Source organism: Vitis riparia, chromosome 5 (genome assembly GCF_004353265.1).
Source record: "Vitis riparia cultivar Riparia Gloire de Montpellier isolate 1030 chromosome 5, EGFV_Vit.rip_1.0, whole genome shotgun sequence".
In the NCBI taxonomy this organism is placed as follows: domain Eukaryota; kingdom Viridiplantae; phylum Streptophyta; class Magnoliopsida; order Vitales; family Vitaceae; genus Vitis; species Vitis riparia.
Window position 1 is genome coordinate 7805087 of NC_048435.1, and position 23689 is coordinate 7828775.

A 23689-nucleotide genomic window follows, 5' to 3' on the forward strand; every position below is an offset into this window, starting at 1 on the left:
CCTGACTTTCCAACTTGTAAAGATTTAAGGACAAAAGCATTGGTCCATCTTTGTGGCTGGCTTTACACCTCATTTTAAGCCTCAAAACACTTGACACAATTGAGATCAGATGCTTCTATTCATATTACTATTAAACTAATATATTGATACATGACTATGGACGTATGCTCAAGGCCTATGCTTCCAACTAATCCATCACTTAATCCTAGTCAATTTAGTCCATAGGTCGTATGTTCTTCTATCTTCACGGCAACAAACGGGAGAATGAAAGGGTAAAGGACTTAGAATAGTTGAAGTGTAATTGTACAAAAACTTCAATACAAACATAGTAATGCAAGAATACAAATATCAAACAATCATACAAAGGTACATCCGATTCATTGGATTAATATCTACGGATGAGAGAACATTTCACTATACTATCCGATGGACAAAAAACACATATACTATAGAGGTTTAAAATATTTCACATTTTTCCATTCTTTGTATCTACATCTTGAATCATGACCATCTTACTCCATCGGGGATTTTCAATTTTCTTTTTCGTATCTCTTTTCACCCCATATTGTTTTGACAAATTCATCTTTATCTTATAATTTGTACAACCTAAAGTTTTTGTAAAAGTATTCCCACTAATTTTCTTTATATATTAAGGAATTTAATTTAACGATATAATAGTATGTCCAGTTAGAAAATATTCTATATAATATTTTTTTATAAAAGAGAATATATACACTTTCCAACTATTTTTATATAAGAATTGAAAAATGTAACTATTAGTGCCAGGATCTCCAATCACAGATTGCAAAAAGATACTTTCTTTTAAATTTGATTTAGGGGTGTAAAACAGGCTAATGGCCTGTAGGTTGGTCCAATTTGGTTTAAAGTTTTTTTTATCCAAATACATCGGAAATTGCAATAATGATAATAATAAAAATATCTAAAATTTGTTATATTGTTAAAGTACTGATATTAATGATCAATCCTAGCAAATAAAGACTCATAATCAAATGATTAATTATCACAAAAGAGTAATTAAAATTGCAAAAAATGTCCATGATTAATTAGCACAAAAGAATAATAAGAATTAATTGCAACATTTTATCTTGAAAAAGAAAAAAAATAGTGATTAATTTTTTTACACTTATCATCTTATTTACTTTTTATTTTATTTTATTTTTGTTTTTTTAATTTTATGATGTCCAAATAACCTCATAATGTGAGTTTATTCATTGCTAATACAAATTAATATAATTACCTTCATTAATTTTAACTTATAGTTATTCTCATTAATTTTTAATTAATATTTATTTTTAATGAATTTTAATAAACTTGTTTCTTAAACATTCATCTTTAAAGTATTATAAATATGTAAGATAATTATAAAATATTTACTCTAAAAAAATAAGGCATGCATGTGAAGTCATGGTTTTAAATACACTCTCACTTGATATCATTAGAGTAGCATGGTATTTTTGTAATAACTTGGTCCTTATATAACAAATTACTTTTTGTGATATATATATATATATATATATATATATATATATATATACACATTTTTAGATATGCTGAGCTGTATAGTTGGTTAGAAGAAAGTTTTGTAACTCATATAGCTTCTTTTGTCCTCTATATATTTCTATAATTCAATCAATGAGAAGTTGAGCTATTTTCTCCTCTCTTGAATCTTCATTTTCCTTCTCTTTTTTGGTTGAAACCAGTAATATGGTATCATAGCTTTCCCTTTTGCTCGCCTATGTTTTTATTTTCTTTTTCCACCTAATGACTCGGGGCAACTAATCATATGCCCATGCTGTGGTTGGTTCCTTAGAACCATCGCCAATAGAGGATTCTAGCAGTCCATTTTATCTCCACAATGGAGATCATCCCGGGCTCATCCTCATTTCACACCATTTATTTGGAAACAATTACAATACTTGGAGTAGAGCTATGATGATGGCATTAACGGCGAAGAACAAGGTGGGATTCGTCGATGGCTACATTTCTCAGCCTGCCTTTGATAATCCTCTCTTTAATGCTTAGCATCGCTGCAATATCATGGTAATTTCTTGGCTCTTGAATTCTATTTCCAAAGAAATTGCATAGAGCATCATGTACATCAACAGTGCCCATGAGATTTGGATAGATCTATGTGATTGTTTCTATCAGAGTAATGTCCCTCGCATCTTTCAACTTAAGAAGCAACTTGTTGCATTGCAATAAGGAGCCCTTGATATTAATGCTTATAATATATGATTCAAGATCCTTTGGGAAGAGCTTAAGAATTTTCAACCCCTACCTGTTTCCTATTGTGGTGGAATGCAAACTTGGTCAGACTATCAACAACAAGAATATGTAATTTAGTTTTTAATGGGGTTAAATGATTCTTATGCCCAAACTCGGGGTCAAATTTTGATGATGGAGCCTCATCTGCCTATTTTTCAAAAGTTTTTGCACTTGTGATTCAAGAGAAGCAACAACAGAATATCAATTATGGATCCTCATTTTTTGGGGATTCTCTATTTCTGGGTGATTCCAATTCAGCTTCAGCAAATGCTTATATTGGTAGTGTTCCCTCTAAAAGGAAGCAAGATTGTCATTAATCTGTCTATTGTGGTCTTTAAGGACATACAATTAACAAGTGCTACAAGCTTCATAGCTATCCTCCCTGGATACAAACCTCAATCGAAGAATTCAATGAGTCAAGCTCAAGCCCATCAATCCACTTTCATTATATCCAGGGATACAACCCCTGCTTCATTAGGTGTGACATTGGGAGCTCTTTCCTCCAACCAATGTCAACAACTTATTGCTTTGTTGAGTTCATAGTTGCATTGAAGCACAACTACCACTACATAATCGCAAGAGCAGGGAACCCCTTCAGTCTCAAATTTGTTTGGTAAATATTCTTTCTCATCTTCCTATTCTCATGATTCAGTTCCTCTTAATTCCTGGGTACTTAATATTGGTGCTACACATCACATATGCACTTCCTTGCACCTGTTTAAAACATCTCTTCCTTCACAGAATTCTAATGTCACTTTGTCGAATGTCTACTCTATTCCTATCACTCAAATTGGGTATGTTGAATTGTTTAGTGATCTTGTTGTTGATAATGTTCTATATGTGACTCAATTTCGATTCAATCTTCTTTCCATTAGTGGTATCCACCAATTTCACCACTGCTCAGTGCACTCTCTCTTTGAATCTTGTCTTATTCAGGATCGTACGTAGGGGAAGGTGATTAGGATAGGTAGTTGCTTTGGAAACCTCTATATCTTGGATCTTACCAACATTTTCCCTATGTTTTCCCACATCTTAGTTGTTTGTAATAATGCCACAAAGTCTAATCATTAGCTTTGTCTTAGCCATTTAGGACACCTCTTGTTTGTTAGAATTAACACTTTGAGAAATGTATTGAAACTCAAGGATTTGGTTATCCATCATTCTCACTGTAAAGCTTGTCATTTGGCAAAACAAAAACGATTACCATTTCTTGTTTCTAATATAGTTGCACATTCTCCTTTTGAGTTGATTCATCTTGATATTTGGGGAACTTTTCATCATCTTACACGTGAAGGATACCGTTATTTTCTTACTAATGTGGATGATTTTTCTCGTTTTATTTGGGTTTATTTGTTGCGTTCCAAATTTGATGTCATTAGCATCTTTCTTGATTTTTACAAGTTGACTCAAACTCAATTTGGCGTGGATATCAAATTTGTTCGTAGTGACTAATGTCTTTCCAGTGTGTTGATACACCTCAATAGAATTTTGTAGTTGAACTAAAGCATCAACATCTTTTTAGTGTTGCATGTGCACTCTTGTATAGTCTAGCATTCCATTGGACTATTGGAGTGATTGTATTCTCACTGCCACATATCTCATTAATCGCATTCCATCTCCAGTTTTGTCTAATAAAACACCTTTTGAGATTCTTTATAATAAGATTCCCTTCTATTCTCATGCTATGGTTCAACTTTTGATCACCATCGCACTAAGTTATCTTATAGAGCCCTTCTTTCTATTTTTCTCAGTTACCTGTTTGGTTATAAGGGATATAAACTCTTGAACTTGTCAACCAATGTCATTTACATTAGTCGGGATGTTATCTTTCATGAATTTATATTTCATTTCCAGTCCTCCAATTCCACCATCACTTTTGAGAGTTTTTTGTTTGAGCTTGTGCTTCCATCTTCATTTCCTCAGACTTTTCATCAACCCTTTTTACCATCTCATGACCCTAGCCTTATTTCTCCTTCTCCTGAAACTCCCACATTTTCTCCACCATCTCATTCTCGTCCTGTCCATGTGACTCCACTTCCCTCATATCTCAAGGATTTCTACTACTATTCCACCACTTCTCACTCTTCCTCTCATTCTTATCCATTCTTCGATGTTCTTGGATATGCTAAACTCTCTTCATCTCATAATGCTCTCATCATGCTCTCATCAATGTCATTTCTTCTCATGTTGGGCCCACTTCTTTTTCACAAGCTATGCAAGCTGAACTTCAGGCTCTTGAACAAAATAAAACTTGGTCTCTCACTACTTTCCCACCTAGTAAACATCATATGGGCTACAAGTGGGTATATAAGCTCAAATTCCGAGTTGATGGCTTTCTTGAGCAACACAAAGCTCAACTTATTGCTAAAGCTTATACTCAGCAAGAGGGTGTTGATCATCTTAATACTTTCTCTCCCATGGAAAAGCTGGTCATAGTTAAGATTCTTTTAGCCTTGGTTGCCATCAATGGTTGGTTTCTTGTTTAATTAGATGTAAACAATGCTTTTCTTCATGATGACTTGGCTAAGGGGGTTAATATGTGTTTACCTCTTGGATATCACCATGAGAAGGAGCAACTTAGGTCTAACACTATTTGTCGATCACATAAATCAATTTATAGGCTTAAGCAAGCCTTTAGACAGTGGTTTGCCAAAATTTTCAAGTGTGCTATTGGAAGAAAGGTTCACTCAATCTGCTACGGATCACTCCTTATACATAAAGCATGAAGGTAATTCATTTCTTGCATTACTAGTATATGTTGATGACAGTGTCATCACTAGTAATAATGCAAAATTGATTGAAGATCTCAAAACCTTCCTTGATGGTAGATTCAAACTCAAAGATCTTGGATAACTCAAGTAATTTCTTAATCTTGTGGTTGCTAGGTCGAGTAAAGGGATTTTAGTTGGCTAAAGGCATTATGCTCTTCAAATATTCTTTGAAACAGGGTTCTTGGCTTGTAAACTTGCAAGCACACTTATGGAAGCTAAGGTTAAGCTTTTTTAAGATGATGAGGAATTGCTTAAAGACCTTGGATTGTATAGACAACTCATTGGTAAGCTTCTTTACCTCACAATCACTTGGCCTAATCTCTCATACCCAGTCAATCGTCTTAGCCAGTTCCTTGTCAATCCAAGATCTAGTCATCTTCAAGCTGCTTATTGAGTTTTGCAATATATTAAAGGATCGATGTGATAGGGTCTCTACTTTTCTTCCTCTTCAACAACTCAACTCAAGGCTTTTGTTGACGTGGATTAGGTAGCTTGTAAGGATTCAAGACAATTTATTAGTGGATTTTGCATCTTTCTTGAGAACTCTTTGGTTTCATGGAAATCTAAGAAGCAAAATATAGTATCATGATCATCAGCTGCCGAATATAGAGCAACGACAAATATGACTTGTGAACTTGTGTGGTTATTATCTCTTTGTCGAGACTTTGGCATTGAACACAAGCAACCAATAATTTTATATTATGATAATGAAGTAGCCCTCCACATTGCAACCAATCCGGTGTTTCATGAGTGGCCCAAGCACATTGAGATAGATTGTCATTTTTTCCAACAATAAATACAAGTAGGTTGTCTCAAAACACTCCATGTCTCTTCTCAGAATCTGATTGCAAATCTTCTCACCAAGCCACTTTTTTTAAACCAATTCAAGTTTCTTCTTCACAAGATAGGAACTCACAATATTCATTCTCCATCTTGAAGGGGAGTATTAAGGTAGCAGGGTATTTTTTGTATTAACTTGGTCCTTACATAACAAATTACCCTTTGTGATTATTTATTTATTATTATTATTATTTTTTACATTTTTAGATATGTTGACCCATATATATAGTTGGTTAGGAGAAAGTTCCAAAGCTCATATAACTCATTTTGTACTTTGTGTATTTCTTCAATTCAATCAATGAGAAGTTTGGTTGAAACGAATAATAGATATGCAAATAAATAAATAAATAAATAATTCAAAATTAAGAATAAGTTAATTATTTTAATTTAATATTTAAAATTATTTTTAACTTTAAGTTGATATTAAATTATTTTATCAAACTGTAGACCCCTTTTTGTGAGGGACCCCGGGGGGAAGAGTTTTCTTGCTTCTTGGCATTTCATCTTGAAATAGGGGGGACCCTTTTCTGCTGGAGAGAGCCGATGGGACGGGCAGCCAAAGAGGAATGGCAGCCATGAAGGTGGTTGGGAGGAGGCCATGCTGCTGATGGGAGGAACAGGAAAGAAGAGTGGCTTGCCAAGGAAGATAGAAACAGAGGATTGGATATCTGTGAGGGAAAGGAAAAAAAAAAAGGAAGGGGGAAGAGCAGACGTCTGAGAGAGGTGGAGGGGGATCCGAAGAGAAACTAAGAGAAAACGGAGAAAGGAGAGGGAACATCCTCAGGTACGTTTGCTAGACCATATTTTGTTTGCTATAGACATCTTTTTGGGTCACTGTAACTATGTGATAATATATTCGTTCCTTGTTCTCCATGTGAAATTTGTTTAAGAGTGATTTAATTCCTTTTTTAGCTCTCCTTTGTGTTTGAATCATATCCTTGGATCTTGTTTCCACCTAGCTTTCCCACCTATACATGAGCCTATTGACTTCAATATAAAAGAAGGCTCATGTAAGTGTTATATTAAGCTCATTTGGATGCTCTGTTTTTTTGTGCTTGCTTCCTTGCTATTCACTCTCTGTTCTCGGAAGCTATTCGTACTACCAAGGAGAAAGGGTCATGGCCAGCATTGCCTTTGGTCTTCGCATGGGCACAGTTTCTGAACCTGATTTGCTGCATTATCATTGCCCAAGGAGTTGTTAAATTATTCTACTGGGTTCGTGACTGTCGCCTCCAGAACAGAGAATACACTCTCCCACATGAAATCTTAGCAGCTCATTATGGAGAGGAAGATGAAGATGAAGATGTCCCATCAAAATTAGCTAAAGTGGAGATCCCAAGTTCACAACTTGGTGGTGGTGTAGTACTTGGGACTTTAGGAATTGGAGTTCCTCCTCAACCAGCATTAGGTGCAATGCCACCAGTTTGCAATCCTGCATTAGAAGTGCCTCCTGCTGGTTGGTTAGTTCCTGCTCGTCCCCAGCCTTGGTACTCTCAGCACCCAGCAGTCTCTACTCCTCCTGCTCCATTGGGGATGACACAACAACCTTTGTTTCCAACACAACCCGTCGAGCCTCCTCTTCCATCCACTATTTCTTCTACACTTCAACCATCATTGCAAATAACTCCTCCTGGGCTTCCCATACCTTCACCTTCTGCTCCTTTACCTCAACTCTTGTTCCCTGTCGGTCTTAATAACAATTTACCTACTAAAAATTCACCATTTTCTACACCTACGCTTTCAATAAGTATTCCATTAAGCTCTCAAGCAGAATTTAATAGCTCAATTGAAGCACATTCCAGCATTAACAGTTCTCTTGCAAGTAGCTATAGAGCCCCAAGCAGTCAAGGTGGGCCATCAATCAACTCACATTCTTATGCTTCTGGTCCAAATACTGGTGGTCCTTCAATTGGGCCACCTCCTGTCATTGCAAATAAAGTTCCCACTCACTCACACTCACCGAACCTCTCACATCCACCTTCTCTCTCTAAAGCTCCACTCATACCCATTTTTCTAACATACCCGTCACCACCCGTTTCTCTCTCTAAACTTATTCACACCCATCTCCTGCACCCAGCAGCCGCAAACCACCCATTTTCCATCTCAACCCGTTCGGCTGTTCTGTGATTGATGGACCTCATGGTGACATGGGTCTCACGACTCTTAAAAAATAGGTTTTCGTTGAAGAAGTTCCATGTCATTCTATGGTATTTGGAGGACGCCCCAGCCCACGAGCAAGTATTTGCCGAAGCCTTTTTGTTTCCCACTAATAGCATTGTTTAAACAAATTGGTGGATAAAAGTCAAAGACATGAGTTTTTTATATTATTTTTTATTCTTCATTAGTGGCATGGTTCCAGCAGGCTTCAAGGTGGTTTATTATTATTTTTTCTCTTTTCTCCCACGTGCCATCTTCTTAATTCCACTTTACATGTTAAAATTTTCATTTTTTTGAAAGTCCTATTATCAAATAATTCTTTTAAAATCCCAACGTTTCAAATTCATTCATTTATTCATTTATTTTATCTATTTTTTTTATTTGTCTATTTATTTATTTATTATTTTATATAAGAATATATAAATACACGTATCCTTTCCAAAATAATTTCGTAAAATGTGATTTTTAAATTTATTTTACGAAACTTCAGATCTAACATTCAATTTTCCAAAACTCCAATATTTTAAATTTAATTTTTCAAAATTCAATTCTCGAAATAATTTTCTAGAACTCTAACTTTAAATTTAATTTTCCCAAAAATTCAAATTTTCAGTTCCAATATTTCAAAAATTCTATTATTCACGTTCATTCGTTTAAACATTATTTTTGTTAGTATTATTATTATTCCATATTTATTTATTTATTTATTTTAAAATTTTCAATCATTAAAGTTTAATTATTCAAAAAAAATCTAACTTCCGAATTTAATTTTCAATCTAAAAAAATTTCACTATTCACATTCATTCGTTTAAATATTATTTTTTTTATTATTATTCCATATTTATTTATTTATTTCTTTTAAAAATTCAAATCATTAAAGTTCAATTCTTAAAAAATCTGACTACCGAATTTAATTTTCAATCTCAAATTTTCCACTATTCACGTTCATTCGTTTAAATATTATTCTTATTATTATTATTATTATTATTATTATTATTATTCCATTCATTTATTTTACAAATTCCAATAATTAAAGTTCAATTTTTCAAAATTCCATTTTCCGAATTTAATTTTCAATCTCAAAAATTCCACTATGCACATTCAGCTGTTTAATGATTATTTTCGTTATTATTATTATCCCGTTCATTTATTTATTCACTTATTCATATATTTAAAAATCTTATTTCCAAATAATTTCTCAAAATCTCAATCTCTAAATTCAATCTCCCATCTATAAAATTCTATTTTTCGCAATTATTTACCTAATCTTTATTATTTCATCATTATTATTATTCCATTTATTTATTTATTCACTTATTTGTTTATTAAAATTCCGTCTTTAAATAATTCTTCAAAATTCCGATTCCCAAATTTAGTTATCTGAAATTCCAATTCCTTTCAAATTTAATTTCTAAAATTCTCATTCTTATATTTAATTTCTAAAAATCCAATTTTCAAATAATCTCTAAAACTCCAATTTTCAAATAAATTTCAAAAATCCAGTTTTCCCTCAAATAGTTTTAATTTCTATTTGGTGATGCATGTGATATGTTTTGTGCTCTTTATTATACACTGACTCCATTTTTATGATAGCACATTGCTCGTTCGTGGCCCAGGTATGCATCCCTTCCTATTCTGGTCATTCTCTATGCATGTTTTGATTCTCATGTGTGCATGGTCGATTTGAGTATCCGTTGATTTTCCTATTGATCGCCACAATTGCTTCATTTTGTTTAGTAGAGACCGTATGTGTACGGGCTTAGAGAGGTGTTACGGCTCACCACCGTACCTTCTCAATAGGTAACCTGATCTCCGAAACCAGACTCGATTTTTCACAGACCCGTTTTTCCTTCAGGAGTCACACTTAGGGTTTTTCTTTCTTATTTTGTTTTTCTTTTTAAAAAAATTTAAAATAAGTGGCGACTCTAAGTCTTTTCCTAAAAATCAAATTTTTACCAATAAATAATAAAAAGCGAGCTCGCCATTGAGTAGAAGCGCATGAGTCGAAATGTAGGGTTCACACAAACGTATTTAATTTATTTAATAATTTCAATTAAGTTATATTAAATTATTAAATTGATCCACTAAGCATTCTCTTATAATATATTTTATATTTTAAAAATAAAAAGTTTTTGGATAAAAATACAACATCTCGTACAAGTATTATAAATTCACTTTATATCTTCAAAAATCACTTTAAAAATTTTAAAATTTGAGATGATACAATTCTTTTGTTACATAGTTTTATATTTTTAAAAATTATTAATTTTTAATATAAGATTAGTTATCATGTTTTATATAAAATTTATTATTATCATTTTATTTTTAAAATAGAAATAACAAAATGTATTCAAATGAATACTTATTAATAAAATTAAGCAAGTAGATTCAACTATCAAAGATCCTAAATTTTCTTAAAATTAACATTACAAGTTGTTGAATTTATTAGAATAATAAAAAAATTTTAAGTGGTGGTTTGGATATATGCACTTTTGTTTTGTATTTTTAAAAATAAAAATAATAATAAATTTTATATAAAAATATAATAATTATTATATAAAAAAATAGTTATATTGTATTTTTTTAAAAATTAAATTTTTAAAAATTTGAGATAATAAGTCATTTTTAAAAGTATTGAAAAGTAAGTTTGAAAGAATGTTTACACTTTATAAACGGTTTATTATTATCATCATTTTTATTTTTAAAATAGAAAATAAAAATTGTATTTAAACAAAACCTAAAAAAAATATATTATATTTATTTTTTGTGGAAAATTAGAACAAGAAGGGAGGCATATTACATGCGTAAGCCATTGCGTAAGTGGTGGTCACCATTCATAACATGGACTTTTAACCCTGCTTTTTTTCCCTCTGTCAATCAAATCATGCTTCCATTTTTTTCCTCTTCAGAGTCATCACAGCCGTCGTGGAAGATATAAAAAAGTAAAAAACCTCCGACCATGGGAATTTTCCTGCAGAGATGAGATAATTAGTTTTAAATGGATAATGGATAATTGTATTTAAACAAACAATTTTGGGTTTATTTGAAAAATGAAAATAGAATTGGATAAAAATAAAAATAAAAAAATGAAATCAGTATAAAATTTGTAAAACACATTTATTAAAACGTCATTGTTTTATTTTTAATAAATTATTAAAAATTAAATTCACTAAATTTGTAAGCTCCTTTATGAATATTGATTTTTATGGATATAAAAATGAATATGATAATATTTTAATATAAGATGAATATTTGTATTATATTTGACATTTTGATTATAATTTAAACAAAGGTATTATGTAATAGGATCATGATCAATTATAAAACAATTGGTTAATTATATGAAATTAAAACTACATTACATTTAAATCCTGATATATTTTATATAACGTTAATTATAATATGTTTGAATATAATTATAAAAAGTATATACACTTAATTTCGTTCTTTTTAGTATGACTCATCAAATGATATTGTTACTCTTATTTCCTGAATGTGAGATTGAATCATAAAAAAATTTTGGGATTAGAATAGTTATATTAAAAAAATAAAAAGTTAGGCTTCCAACCTCATAATATTATTTTGATATTACCGCCCCAAACACAAGTTTCCAAATTTGATAAGTTGTTTCTAATTTTTTAATGACACGCACACTTAACGAGTCATTTTATTATTGGGCAAACGTGGGTAAGTACCCCAAAATAAATAGTGCAAGGGAAAAATGAAAAAGAAATGGGTGGACCAAGGGTTCACCTAACGGTCCGTCCAATCCAAAGAGTCAAAATTGGCGTCTGGTGGTAGTAAATATACTTCATTGTTGGCAGTGAGAGCAGCCAGAATCATCTTATGGCGCAGCAGGAAGTAAAGCTTTTGGGGTTCTGGGCTAGCCCGTTTGCCTACCGGGTGATATGGGCATTGAAGCTGAAGGGGGTCGATTACGAGTACATTGAAGAAGATATCTTCAACAAGAGCCCTCTTCTCCTGCAACTCAACCCCCTTCATAAGAGGGTCCCAGTGCTCATTCATGGCCACAGAGTCATCTGCGAGTCATTTGTTATCGTCCAGTATATCGATGAGACCTGGCCTCAGTTCCCATTACTCCCACAACACCCTTATGAACGAGCCATGGCGAGGTTCTGGGCTGAGTTTGCTGAAAGCAAGGTAACTTCTACTGCAACTCCCCTAATTTATATTGTTTTCCATCTTTCTAATAGTTTCAGGAGGTTGATTTTCAATAGAAATTTCGAGTATGTACTGAATGATTTTGGTTGGTGAATGGGATAGCTGTTGGAGAGTGCATGGATGGGCTTATGCTCTCGAGGAGAGGAGCGAGAACGGGCAGCGAAGTTGGCGATGGAGGCTGTTGAAAAGATAGAGGAATTGGTGAAAGGGAAGAAGCTGTTTGGGGGAGAGAGCATCGGGTATCTGGACATTTGTTTGGGATGGATCTCTTACTGGCTGCCTATTTGGGAGGAAGTTGGGTGCATGCAGATCATAGACCCCATTAAGTTTCCTGCTACCAGTTCATGGATCGACACAGTTCTTCATCACCCAGTGATCAGGGACAACTTACCTGCCCGCGAAGCCATGATCGTGTATTTCCAGAAACGCAGCAAAGACATATATGAATCACGCACTGGTTTAAGGGTTTAATCCGTCTGCATCTTCCCAACCTGAATAATGTGGTTTTGTTTGATAAATCGGATAAAATTTTATGTATCAGACAGACTCGTGTTCCGTTCATACGAATAACATCTCAGTGGGGCCTGAATTTTCAATTTCAATGGGAGAAAATATGTGATTTGGTGTTGGAATTGCGGGTGTATTCCTGTTTTCTTTCATCTTCGGGCTTTTTTAATACTATTAGTGTGAGCTTACTGTGTTGAAATCTTTCCTTCGAATTCTGGGCCTGGTTTTAGGAGAGAGTGTCGGTTATCTTGCCCATTAGAATATACATTTCTACGGTGTTTTCAAAATCAAACCGGCCAGTGATCAGTTCACAGTTATATGGTCTGATGATTGATAGTTTCACGGCATAAATATATAATTTATGTATTATATAAAATTTAAAATAATTATAACAAGTTAAAAATATATGTAATTACAAATTTTAATAATATTTAATTTTTATATTTGATATATCATAAATGTATTGATATTATAAATTTTATTAAATAGAACATATATAATATTTAAGTATGGAGATATATTTAAAATGAAAAGAAACTTATAATATTTAATTTTATTTACATATCTTTATATTTTATTATTTTAAAAATAATATATTAATTAATTTATATTATTTTTATAATTATTATAAAAATAAATGCCAAAGGGTTTTATACAATAAAAATTTGAAAAAAAAAAAATTCTTATAATGAAAATGTTTTATAGCTTAACAGTTTAACCTCAATTTTTTTAATTGAAGGTCCCAACTCAAGCCCTCTAGCATGCAATTTTTTTTTTCCTCACTAACTAAATCCCACATTGAAAATGGATAAAAAATATGTAGGGAGTATGAGGCATAAAAGGCATGCAAGAATCTTTGACTTGCAAGGCCAATAGGCTTGATGACAAATAGTCTAAATGAGCTCCTCACATGGAATGATCCTTAGGGTTTTGGGCTTGGCTAGTTCGAAAGGAGCCAATCAATTTGAATAGTTTGACAACCAATCGTTAGTCTGAACGATTCAATACTTCTAATTGGTTGGACTGGTTAGTCCAATTCAATTTTTAAAACACTGCATTTTTATGATCTCGTCTCAAACCATTTTGGGTTGTTTGGTTAAAAGGGTAATTGAAAACCCAAATTTTGAAATTTAATTTTTCATTTTTTTGTCTCATTTTAATAAAAATGTTCTTATATATATATATATATATAATGATAAATGAAATTTATGTTTAAAGTGAGTTACTTTTCAAGTAAAGATATGAGAAGGGATAAATTCACACATTGGGGATTATTTCATCCATGTGAACTAATTAATTCAAAGATTTATTTTATCTATCTTAAAATTGTGATTTTAGTATAAATTTTAAAATCTTAAATTTGAAAATTTGAATATATATTTAAAAATTATATTTACAAACTATGATTTTTAATTTACATAGAAATCCTATTTTCAAAATACCATTTCAAACTAATTTTAAAGAAAAAAAAAGATTATTTTGAACAATAATTTTAAAATATATTTGAAATTTACATTATTCTTTTTTACCTTTTGCTTATTTATTTTTGTTCACATATTATTATTAAATTTTAAGAGAAATAAAAAACAAATTTGTACAAAACCTAAAGCTATCTTTTTAATTTTGAAGTGACAAGAAATGATAAAGTGATGGGAAATGTATGTTTTAAGCTGGTAATGTGGAAAATATGAGAAATTGGAAATCGCCTTTTAGGTTTTCAAGATAACTATGTTGATCCCAAATATTTTTGGGATGTATGCACTCTCAACTTAGTTGTTATTTTATACTCAATATGTCTTTCTCTTTCCTCTGATCCAACTTCCATGTCTAGAAAAACCAAAAATAAAAATAAAAAAAACCTGAAAAACACCCTCACTTTTCTCTCCCTACTCGACACTAGTACTGAACACAAGACTCCATCTTCCATTTGCTTCATCTCCCTCTCCAAACCCAAAAATCTAGAGACCTTAACACCTTCCACGTCTTGATCTCAATCTGAAAAATTCAAATCCTTGCAAGTTTGAACAAAATGTGAGAAACTCCAACAGTGATTGTTTTCGCTAGAGTAATGCATCTCAGATTTTTCAACTTAAGAAGTAGCTTATTGCATTGCAAGAAGCCCTCGATATTAATGCTTATTATACATGATTCAAGATCTTTTGGGAAAAGCTTAAGAATTTTCACCCCCTACTTGTTTGCTATTGTGGTGGAATGCAAGCTTGGTCAAACTATCAACAATAAGAATATGTGATCTATTTTAATGGGGTTAAATGATTCTTATGCCTAGACTCGGGGTCAAATTTTGATGATGGAGCCTCTTTTGCTCATTTTTCAATGGTTTTTGCACTTGTGATTCGAAAGAAATGACAACAAAATATCAATTATGGATCCTCATCTTTTGGGGATCCTCTAGTTTTGGGCGATTCCAATTCAACTTCAGAAAATGTTTATAGTAGTAGTGTTTCTTCTAAAGAGAAGCAAGAGTGTTCTTAATGTGTCCATAGTGGTCTTCAAGGACATACAATCGACAAGTGCTACAAGCTTCATAGCTATCCCCCTAGATACAAACCCCAATCGAAGGATTCAATGGGTCAAGCTTAAGCCCATCAATCTACTTTAATTATATCCGGGGATACGAGCCCTACTTCATTAGATATGACATTGGGAGCTATTTCCTCCAGCTAATGTCAATCACTTATTGCTTTGTTGAGTTCATAGTTGCATCAAAGCATGACTGCCATTATGAAATCGCAAGAGCAAGGAGCCTCTTCAGTCTCAAATTTTTTTGGTAAATATTCTTTCTCATTTTCCTATTCTCATGATTTGATTCCTCCCAATTCTTAGGTATTGAATACTAGTGCTACACATCACATGTGCACTTCCTTGCACCTGTTTAAAACCTTTCTCCCTTCATAAAATTCTGTCACTTTGTCGAATGGTCACTCTATTCATATCACTCAAATTGGGTATGTTGAATTGTTTAGTGATCTTGTTGTTGATAATGATCTATATGTGCCTCAATTTCAATTTAATCTTCTTTCCATTAGTGCTCTCACCCAATTTCACTGCTATTTAATGCACTTTCTCTTTGAATCTTGTCTTATTCAGGACCATACGTAGGGGAAGATGATTGGGATGGGCTAGTTGCTTTGGAAACCTCTATATCTTGGATCCTACCAACCTTTTCCTTATGTTTTCTCGCATCTTAGCTGTTTGTAATAATGCCACAAAGTCTAATTGTTAGCTCTGGCATAGCCATTTAGGACACCTCTTGTTTGTTAGGCTTAACACTTTGAGAAATGTATTGAAACTCAAGGATTTAGTTATCCATCCTTCTCATTGTAAAGTTTGTCATTTGGCAAAACAAAAACGATTACCATTTCTTGTTTCTAATATAGTTGCACATTCTCCTTTTGAGTTGATTCATCTTGATAATTGAGAATCTTTTTATCATCTTACACATGAAAAATACCATTATTTTCTTATTATTGTGGATGATTTTTCGCGTTTTATTTGGGTTTATATGTTGCATGCCAAATTTGATGTCATTATCATCTTTCCTGATTTTTACAAGTTGATTCAAACTCAATTTGGTGTGGATATCAAATTTGTTCATAGTGACAATGCACCTGAGTTATCTTTTTTTTTTTTTTTTTTTTTTTTTTTTTTTTTTTTTCCGAGGTTAGGGAGTAATGTCTTTCCATTTGTGTGTTGATACACCTCAATAGAATTATGTAGTTGAACGAAAACATCAACATCTTCTTAATGTTGCACGTGCACTCTTGTTTCAGTTTAGCATTCCATTAGACTATTGGAGTGATTGTATTCTCATTGCCACATATCTCATTAATTGCATTCCATCTCCAGTTTTGTTTAATAAAACACCTTTTGACATTCTTTATAATTAGATTCCCTCATATTCTCATTTACATGTTTTTGATTGTTTGTGCTATGGTTCAACTTTTGATCACCATCGCACTAAGTTCTCTCCTAGAGTTATTCTCTTTATTTTTCTTGGTTACCCGTCTGGTTATAAGGGATATGAAAACTCTTGAACTTGTCAACCAATGTCATTTACATTAGTTGGGATGTTATCTTGCATGGATCAATATTTTATTTCCAGTCCACCAATTCCACTCTTACTTCTTGGAATTTTTTGTTTGAGCTTGTGCTTCCATCTTCATTTCCTCATATTTTTCATCAACCCTTTTCACCATCTCATAACCTTATATCCCATTCTCTCGAAACTCCCACACTTTCTCCTTCATCTCACTCTCGCCTTGTTCGTGTGACCCGACCTCCTTCATATCTCAAGGATTTCTACTACTATTCCACTACTTCTCACTCTTCCTCTCCTACTTATCCATTTTTTGATGTTCTTAGATATGCTAAACTCTTTTCATCTCATCATGCCATCATCAATGTCAATGTCATTTCTTTTCATGTTGAGCCTACTTTCTCTTCACAAGTTGTTGTTATTCCCAAGTGGTGCCAAGCAATGCAAGTTGAACTTTCAGCTCTTGAACAGAATAAAACTTGGTATTTCACTACTTTCCCACCTAGTAAACATCCCGTGGGCTGCAAATGGGTATATAATCTCAAATTCTGAGCTAATGGCTTTCTTGAGCAACACAAAGCTCTGTTTTTTGCTAAAGGTTATACTCAGCAAGAGGGTGTTGATTATCTTGATACTTTCTCTCCCATGGCGAAGCTGGTCATAGTTAAGATTCTTTTAGTCTTGGCTACCATCAATGGTTGGTTTCTTGTTCAATTAGATGCAAACAACGTTTTTCTTCACCATGACCTGGCTAAGGAGGTTTATATGTGTTTACCTCTTGGATATCACCATGAGAAGTAACAATTCACGTCTAACACTGTTTGTCGATTACATAAATCAATCTATGGGCTTAAGCACGCCTCGAGACAATGGTTTGTCAAATTTTTAGGTGTGATATTGGAAAAAAGGTTCACATAATTTGCTACGGATCATTCCTTATTCATAAAACATGAAGGTAATTCATTTCTTGTGTTACTAGTATATGTTGATGACATTGTCATCACTAGTAATAATGCAAAACTGGTTGAAGATCTCAAAACATTCCTTGATGGTAGATTCAAACTCAAAGATCTTAGACAACTCAAGTAATTTCTTGGCCTTGTGGTTGCTAGGTCGAGTAAAGGGATTTCAGTTAGCCAAAGGCATTATGCTCTTCAAATATTGTTTGACATAGGGTTCTTGGCTTGTAAACCTACAAGCACACCTATGGAAGCTAATGTTAAGCTTTGACAAGATGATGGGGAATTGCTTGAAGACCCAGGATTGTATAAACAACTGATCGGTAAATTTCTTTACCTTACAATCACTTGGCCGAATCTCTCATACGCATCAATCATCTCAACTAGTTCCTTGTCAATCCAAGATCTAGTCATCTTCAAACTCCTTATCGAGTTCTGCAATATATTATAGGATCAATGGGATAGGGTCTCCACTATTCTTCCTCTTCAACAACTCAACTCAAGGCCTTTGCTAATGTGGATTGGGCAGCTTGTAAGGATTCGAGACGATCTATTAGTAGATTTTGCATCTTTCTTGAGAACTCTCTAGTTTCATGGAAATCCAAGAAGCAAAATATAGTATCATGATCATCAGTTGAGGACGAATATAGAGCAATGACAAATGTGACTTGTGAACTTGTGTGGTTATTATCTCTTCTTCGAGACTTTGGCATTGAACACAAGCAACCAACAATTTTATATTGTGATAATGAAGTAGCCCTTCACATTGCAACCAATCCGGTGTTTCATGAGCGGACCAAGCACATTGAGATAGATTGACATTTTTTCAAAGAAAAGATACAAGCAGGTTGTCTCAAAACACTCCATGTCTCTTCTCAGTACTAGATTGCAAATTTTCTCACCAAGCCACTTTTTTCAAACCAATTCAAGTTTTTTTCTTCACAAGATTGGAATTCACAATATTCATTCTCCATTTTGAGGGGGAGTATTAAGGTAGCATGTTATTTTTTTTGTAATAACTTGGTCCTTACATAACAAATTACCCTTTGTGAATTTTATTTTTTTTAAATATGTTGAACGGTATATATAGTTGGTTAGGAGAAAGTTTCAAAACTCTTATAACTCCTTTTGTACTCTGTGTATTTCTTCGATTCAATCAATGAGAAGTCTAGGTGAAACCAATAATAGATATGCAAATAAATAAATAAATAATTCAAAATTAAGAATAAGTTAATTATTTTAATTTAATATTTAAAATTATTTTTAACTTTAAGTTGATATTAAATTATTTTGTCAAACATATTTAATCTATTTAATAATTTAAATTAAATTATATTAAATCATTAAGTTGATTCACTAAGCATTCTCTTAGAATATATTTTTTATTTTTAAAATAAAAAGTTTTTGGATAAAAATACAACATCTAGTACAAGTATTATAAATTCGCTTTATATTTTCAAAAATCACTTTAAAATTTTTAAAATTTGAGATGATACAATTCTTTTGTTACATATTTTTATATTTTTAAAAATTATTAATTTTTAATGTAAGATTAGTTATCATGTTTTATATAAAATTTATTATTATCATTTTATTTTAAAAATAGAAATAAAAAATGTATTCAAATGAATACTTATTAATAAAATTAAGCAAGTAGATTCAACAATCCAAGATCCTAAATTTTCTCAAAATTAACATTACAAGTTGTTGAATTTATTAGAATAATAAAAAAAAAAATATTAAGTGGTGGTTTGGATATATGCACTTTTGTTTTTTATTTTTAAAAATAAAAATAAAAATAAATTTTATATAAAAATATAATAATTATTATGTAAAAAAATAGAGTTATATTATATTTAAAAAAAATTAAATTTTTTTAAAATTTGAGATAATAAGTCATTTTTAAAAGTATTGAAAAGTAAGTTCGAAAGAATGTTTACACTTTATAAATGGTTTATTATTATCATTATTTTTATTTTTAAAATATAAAATAAAAATGGTATTTAAACAAAACCTAAAAAAATATATTATATTTATTGTTTATGTGGAAAATTAGAACAAGAAGGGAGGCATATTACATGCGTAAGCCATTGCCGTCAGGGCTGCTCACCAACACCATTCAAAACATGGACTTTTAACCCTGATTTTTCCCCTCTGTCAATCAAATCATGCTCTACTGTTCTATTTACTTAACGGAAAATTCTACCGTACCAAAAATTTTCCAAGCCGTTGGATTTCCAAGATTAGGTCTTGGGCATCCATTTTAAATTTGAAAAAAAGAATAACAAGATAACCTGTCAAAGGAGTAACCGGTTCTCCCATTCTCTTTTTCCTCCATGGGAATTTGGCGGCAGAGATGAGATAATTAGTTTTAAATGGATAATTGATAATTGTATTTAAACAAACAATTTTGGGTTTATATGAAAAAAATAGAATCGGTACAAAATTTGTAAAGCATATTTATTAATACGACATTATTTTATTTTTAACAAATTATTAAAAATTTAATTTTACTAAATTTGTAAGCTCCCTTGTGAATATTGATTTTTGTTGATATAAAAATGAATATGATAATATTTTAATATGAGATGAATATTTGTATTATATTTGATATTTTGATCATAGGTTAAACAAAGGTACTACGTAATTGGATCATGACCAATTATAAAAAATTTGATTAATTATATGAAATTAAAACTACATTACATTTAAATTTTGATATATTTTATATAACATTAATTATAATATATTCAGAATATAATTATAAAAAGCATATCACTTAATTTTGTTGTTTTCAGCACGTCTCATCAAACAATATTGTTATTCTTATTTTTCAGAATGTGAGATTGAATCATAAAAGAATGATATTGCTATTAATTCTTCATAATAAAAATCATAAAATTGTTACATTTTGATCATTTTTATGATTTATGTTTTTACTTCAAATAATAATAAAACAATTTTATTGAGTCAACAATGATGGAATATTCAAAGAAAAAAATTAAATTGAAAAGGATATAACTTATACCCTCCTCACATTTTTCTTCAAAATTTATATTTAAATAAAAAATATCAAATATCACTTTTGACACTTGAAATCCTTCCATCTTTTTCATGAAATGCAAAATTTTTTATTTTCTTTCTCAAAAAGCTTCAAATTTAATTTTCAAATTTGATTTATCAGAACATATCCGAATGTATTTTCTAATATTGTAATTGAAACTATTTAATTTTTATATTAAATTAATATTTTTTGTTTATATATTTAAATAATGAAAATATAAGAGTAATTGATAAGATTTTCTCTTTTTAGATGAATGTTAATAAATTATATTTAATATTTAATAATAAATTATAATAAAGTTATAATGCTTACGTATATATGACAGTATGAGATGCATGTGATTATTTCACAATGTTGATAAGTTGTTTCTAATTTTTTAATGACACGCACTCTATACGAGTCATTTTTAAGTACCCCAAAGTAAATAGTGCAAGGGAAAAGTGAAAAAGAAATGGGTAAACCATTGGTTCACCTAACGGTCCGTCCAATCCAAAGAGTCAAAAATGGCGTCTGGTGGAAGTAAATATATTTCATTGTTGGCCGTGAGAGCAGCCAGAATCATCTTATGGCGCAGCAGGAAGTAAAGCTTTTGGGGTTCTGGGCTAGCCCGTTTGCCTACCGGGTGATATGGGCATTGAAGCTGAAGGGGGTCGATTACGAGTACATTGAAGAAGATGTCTTCAACAAGAGCCCTCTTCTCCTGCAACTCAACCCCCTTCATAAGAGGGTCCCAGTGCTCATTCATGGCCACAGAGTCATCTGCGAGTCATTTGTTATCGTCCAGTATATCGATGAGACCTGGCCTCAGTACCCATTACTCCCACAACACCCTTATGAACGAGCCATGGCGAGGTTCTGGGCTGAGTTTGCTGAAAGCAAGGTAACTTCTACTGCAACTCCCCCAATTTATATTGTTTTCCATCTTTCTAATAGTTTTCAGGAGGTTGATTTTCAATAGAAATTTCGAGTATGTACTGAATGATTTTGGTTGGTGAATGGGATAGCTGATGGAGAGTGCATGGATGGGCCAATGCTCTCGAGGAGAGGAGCGAGAACGGGCAGCGAAGTTGGCGATGGAGACTGTTGAAAAGATAGAGGAATTGGTGAAAGGGAAGAAGCTGTTTGGGGGAGAGAGCATCGGGTATCTGGACATTTGTTTGGGATGGCTCTCTTACTGGCTGCCTATTTGGGAGGAAGTTGGGTGCATGCAGATCATAGACCCCATTAAGTTTCCTGCTACCAGTTCATGGATCGACACAGTTCTTCATCACCCAGTGATCAGGGACAACTTACCTGCCCGCGAAGCCATGATCGTGTATTTCCAGAAACGCCGCAAAGACATATATGAATCACGCACTGGTTTAAGGGTTTAATCCGTCTGCATCTTCCCAACCTGAATAATGTGGTTTTGTTTGATAAATCGGATAAAATTTTATGTAGCAGACAGACTCATGGTCCGTCCATACAAATAATATCTTAGTGGGGCCTGAATTTTCAATTTCAATGGGTGAAAATATGTGATTTGGTGTTGGAATTGCGGGTGTATTCCTGTTTTCTTTCATCTTCGGGCTTTTTAATTTTTAGTGTGAGCTTACTGTGTTGAAATCTTTCCTTCGAATTCTGGGCCTGGTTTTAGGAGAGAGTGTTGGTTATCTTGCCCATTAGAATATACATTTTTAGGGTGTTTTCAAAATCAAATCAGTGATCAGTTCACAGTTATATGGTTGATAGTTTCACAGCATAAATATATAATTTATGTATTATATAAAATTTAAAATAATTATAACAAGTTAAAAATATATGTAATTACAAATTTTAATAGTATTTAATTTTTATATTTGATATATCATAAATGTATTGATATTATAAATTTTATTAAATAGAACATATATAATATTTAAGTATGGGGATATATTTAAAATGAAAAGAAACTTATAATATTTAATTTTATTTATATATCTTTATATTTTATTATTTTAAAAATATAATATTAATTAATTTATATTATTTTTATAATTATTATAAAAATAAATGCCAAAGGGTTTTATACAATAAAAATTTGAAAAAAAAAAATTCTTATAATGAAAATGTTTTATAGCTTAACAGTTTAACCTCAATTTTTTTAATTGAAGGTCCCAACTCAAGCCCTCTATCCTCAAATTTTTTTTCCCTCACTAACTAAATCCCACATTGAAAATGGATAAAAAATATGTAGGGAGTATGAGGTATAAAAGGCATGCAAGAATCTTTGACCTGCAAGGCCAATTGGCTTAATGACAAATAGCCTAAATAAGCTCCTCACATGGAATGATCCTTAGGGTTTTGGAATAATCTTTGACTTGCAAGATCAATAGGCTTAATGACAAATGAGTTGGATGGGCTCCTCACATGGAATGATCCTTAGGGTTTTGGGCTTGTCTAGTTTGAAAAGAGCCAATCAATTTGATCTCGTCATGAAACATTTTGGGTTGTTTGGTTAAAAGGGTAATTGAAGACCCAAATTTTGAAATTTAATTTTTCATTTTTTTGTCTCATTATATATATATATATATATATAATGATAAATGAAATTTATGTTCAAAGTGGGTTACTTATGAAGTAAAGATATGAGAAGGGATAAATTCAAGATTATTTCATCCATGTGAACTAATTAATTCAAACATTTATTTTATCTATCTTAAAATTGTGATCTTAGTATAAATTTAAAAATCTTAATTTTGAAATTTTGAATATATATTTACAAACTATGATTTTTAATTTACATAGAAATCCTATTTTCAAAATACCATTTCAAACTAATTTTAAAGAATAAAAATAAAAATAAAAAAAGATTATTTTGAACAATAATTTTAAAATATATTTGAAA

The 23689-nt window shown here is 31.6% G+C and overlaps 2 protein-coding genes across 2 annotated transcripts; both read left to right on the top strand.

The window, feature by feature from the left end:
* Nucleotides 1-11882: 11882 nt before the first annotated feature.
* LOC117913877 (probable glutathione S-transferase) lies at nt 11883-12910 on the top strand. Its single transcript, XM_034828972.1, has 2 exons — nt 11883-12215; nt 12339-12910. Exons 1-2 carry the CDS (start codon nt 11901-11903, stop codon nt 12705-12707), a joined length of 684 nt encoding a protein of 227 aa, XP_034684863.1. The 5' UTR covers nt 11883-11900; the 3' UTR covers nt 12708-12910.
* Nucleotides 12911-21375: 8465 nt separating this feature from the next.
* Nucleotides 21376-22458, top strand: LOC117914790 (glutathione transferase GST 23-like). Its single transcript, XM_034830263.1, has 2 exons — nt 21376-21703; nt 21828-22458. The coding sequence occupies exons 1-2, from the start codon at nt 21389-21391 to the stop codon at nt 22194-22196; spliced, it is 684 nt and encodes a 227-aa protein (XP_034686154.1). The 5' UTR covers nt 21376-21388; the 3' UTR covers nt 22197-22458.
* The last annotated feature ends 1231 nt before the right edge of the window (nt 22459-23689 follow it).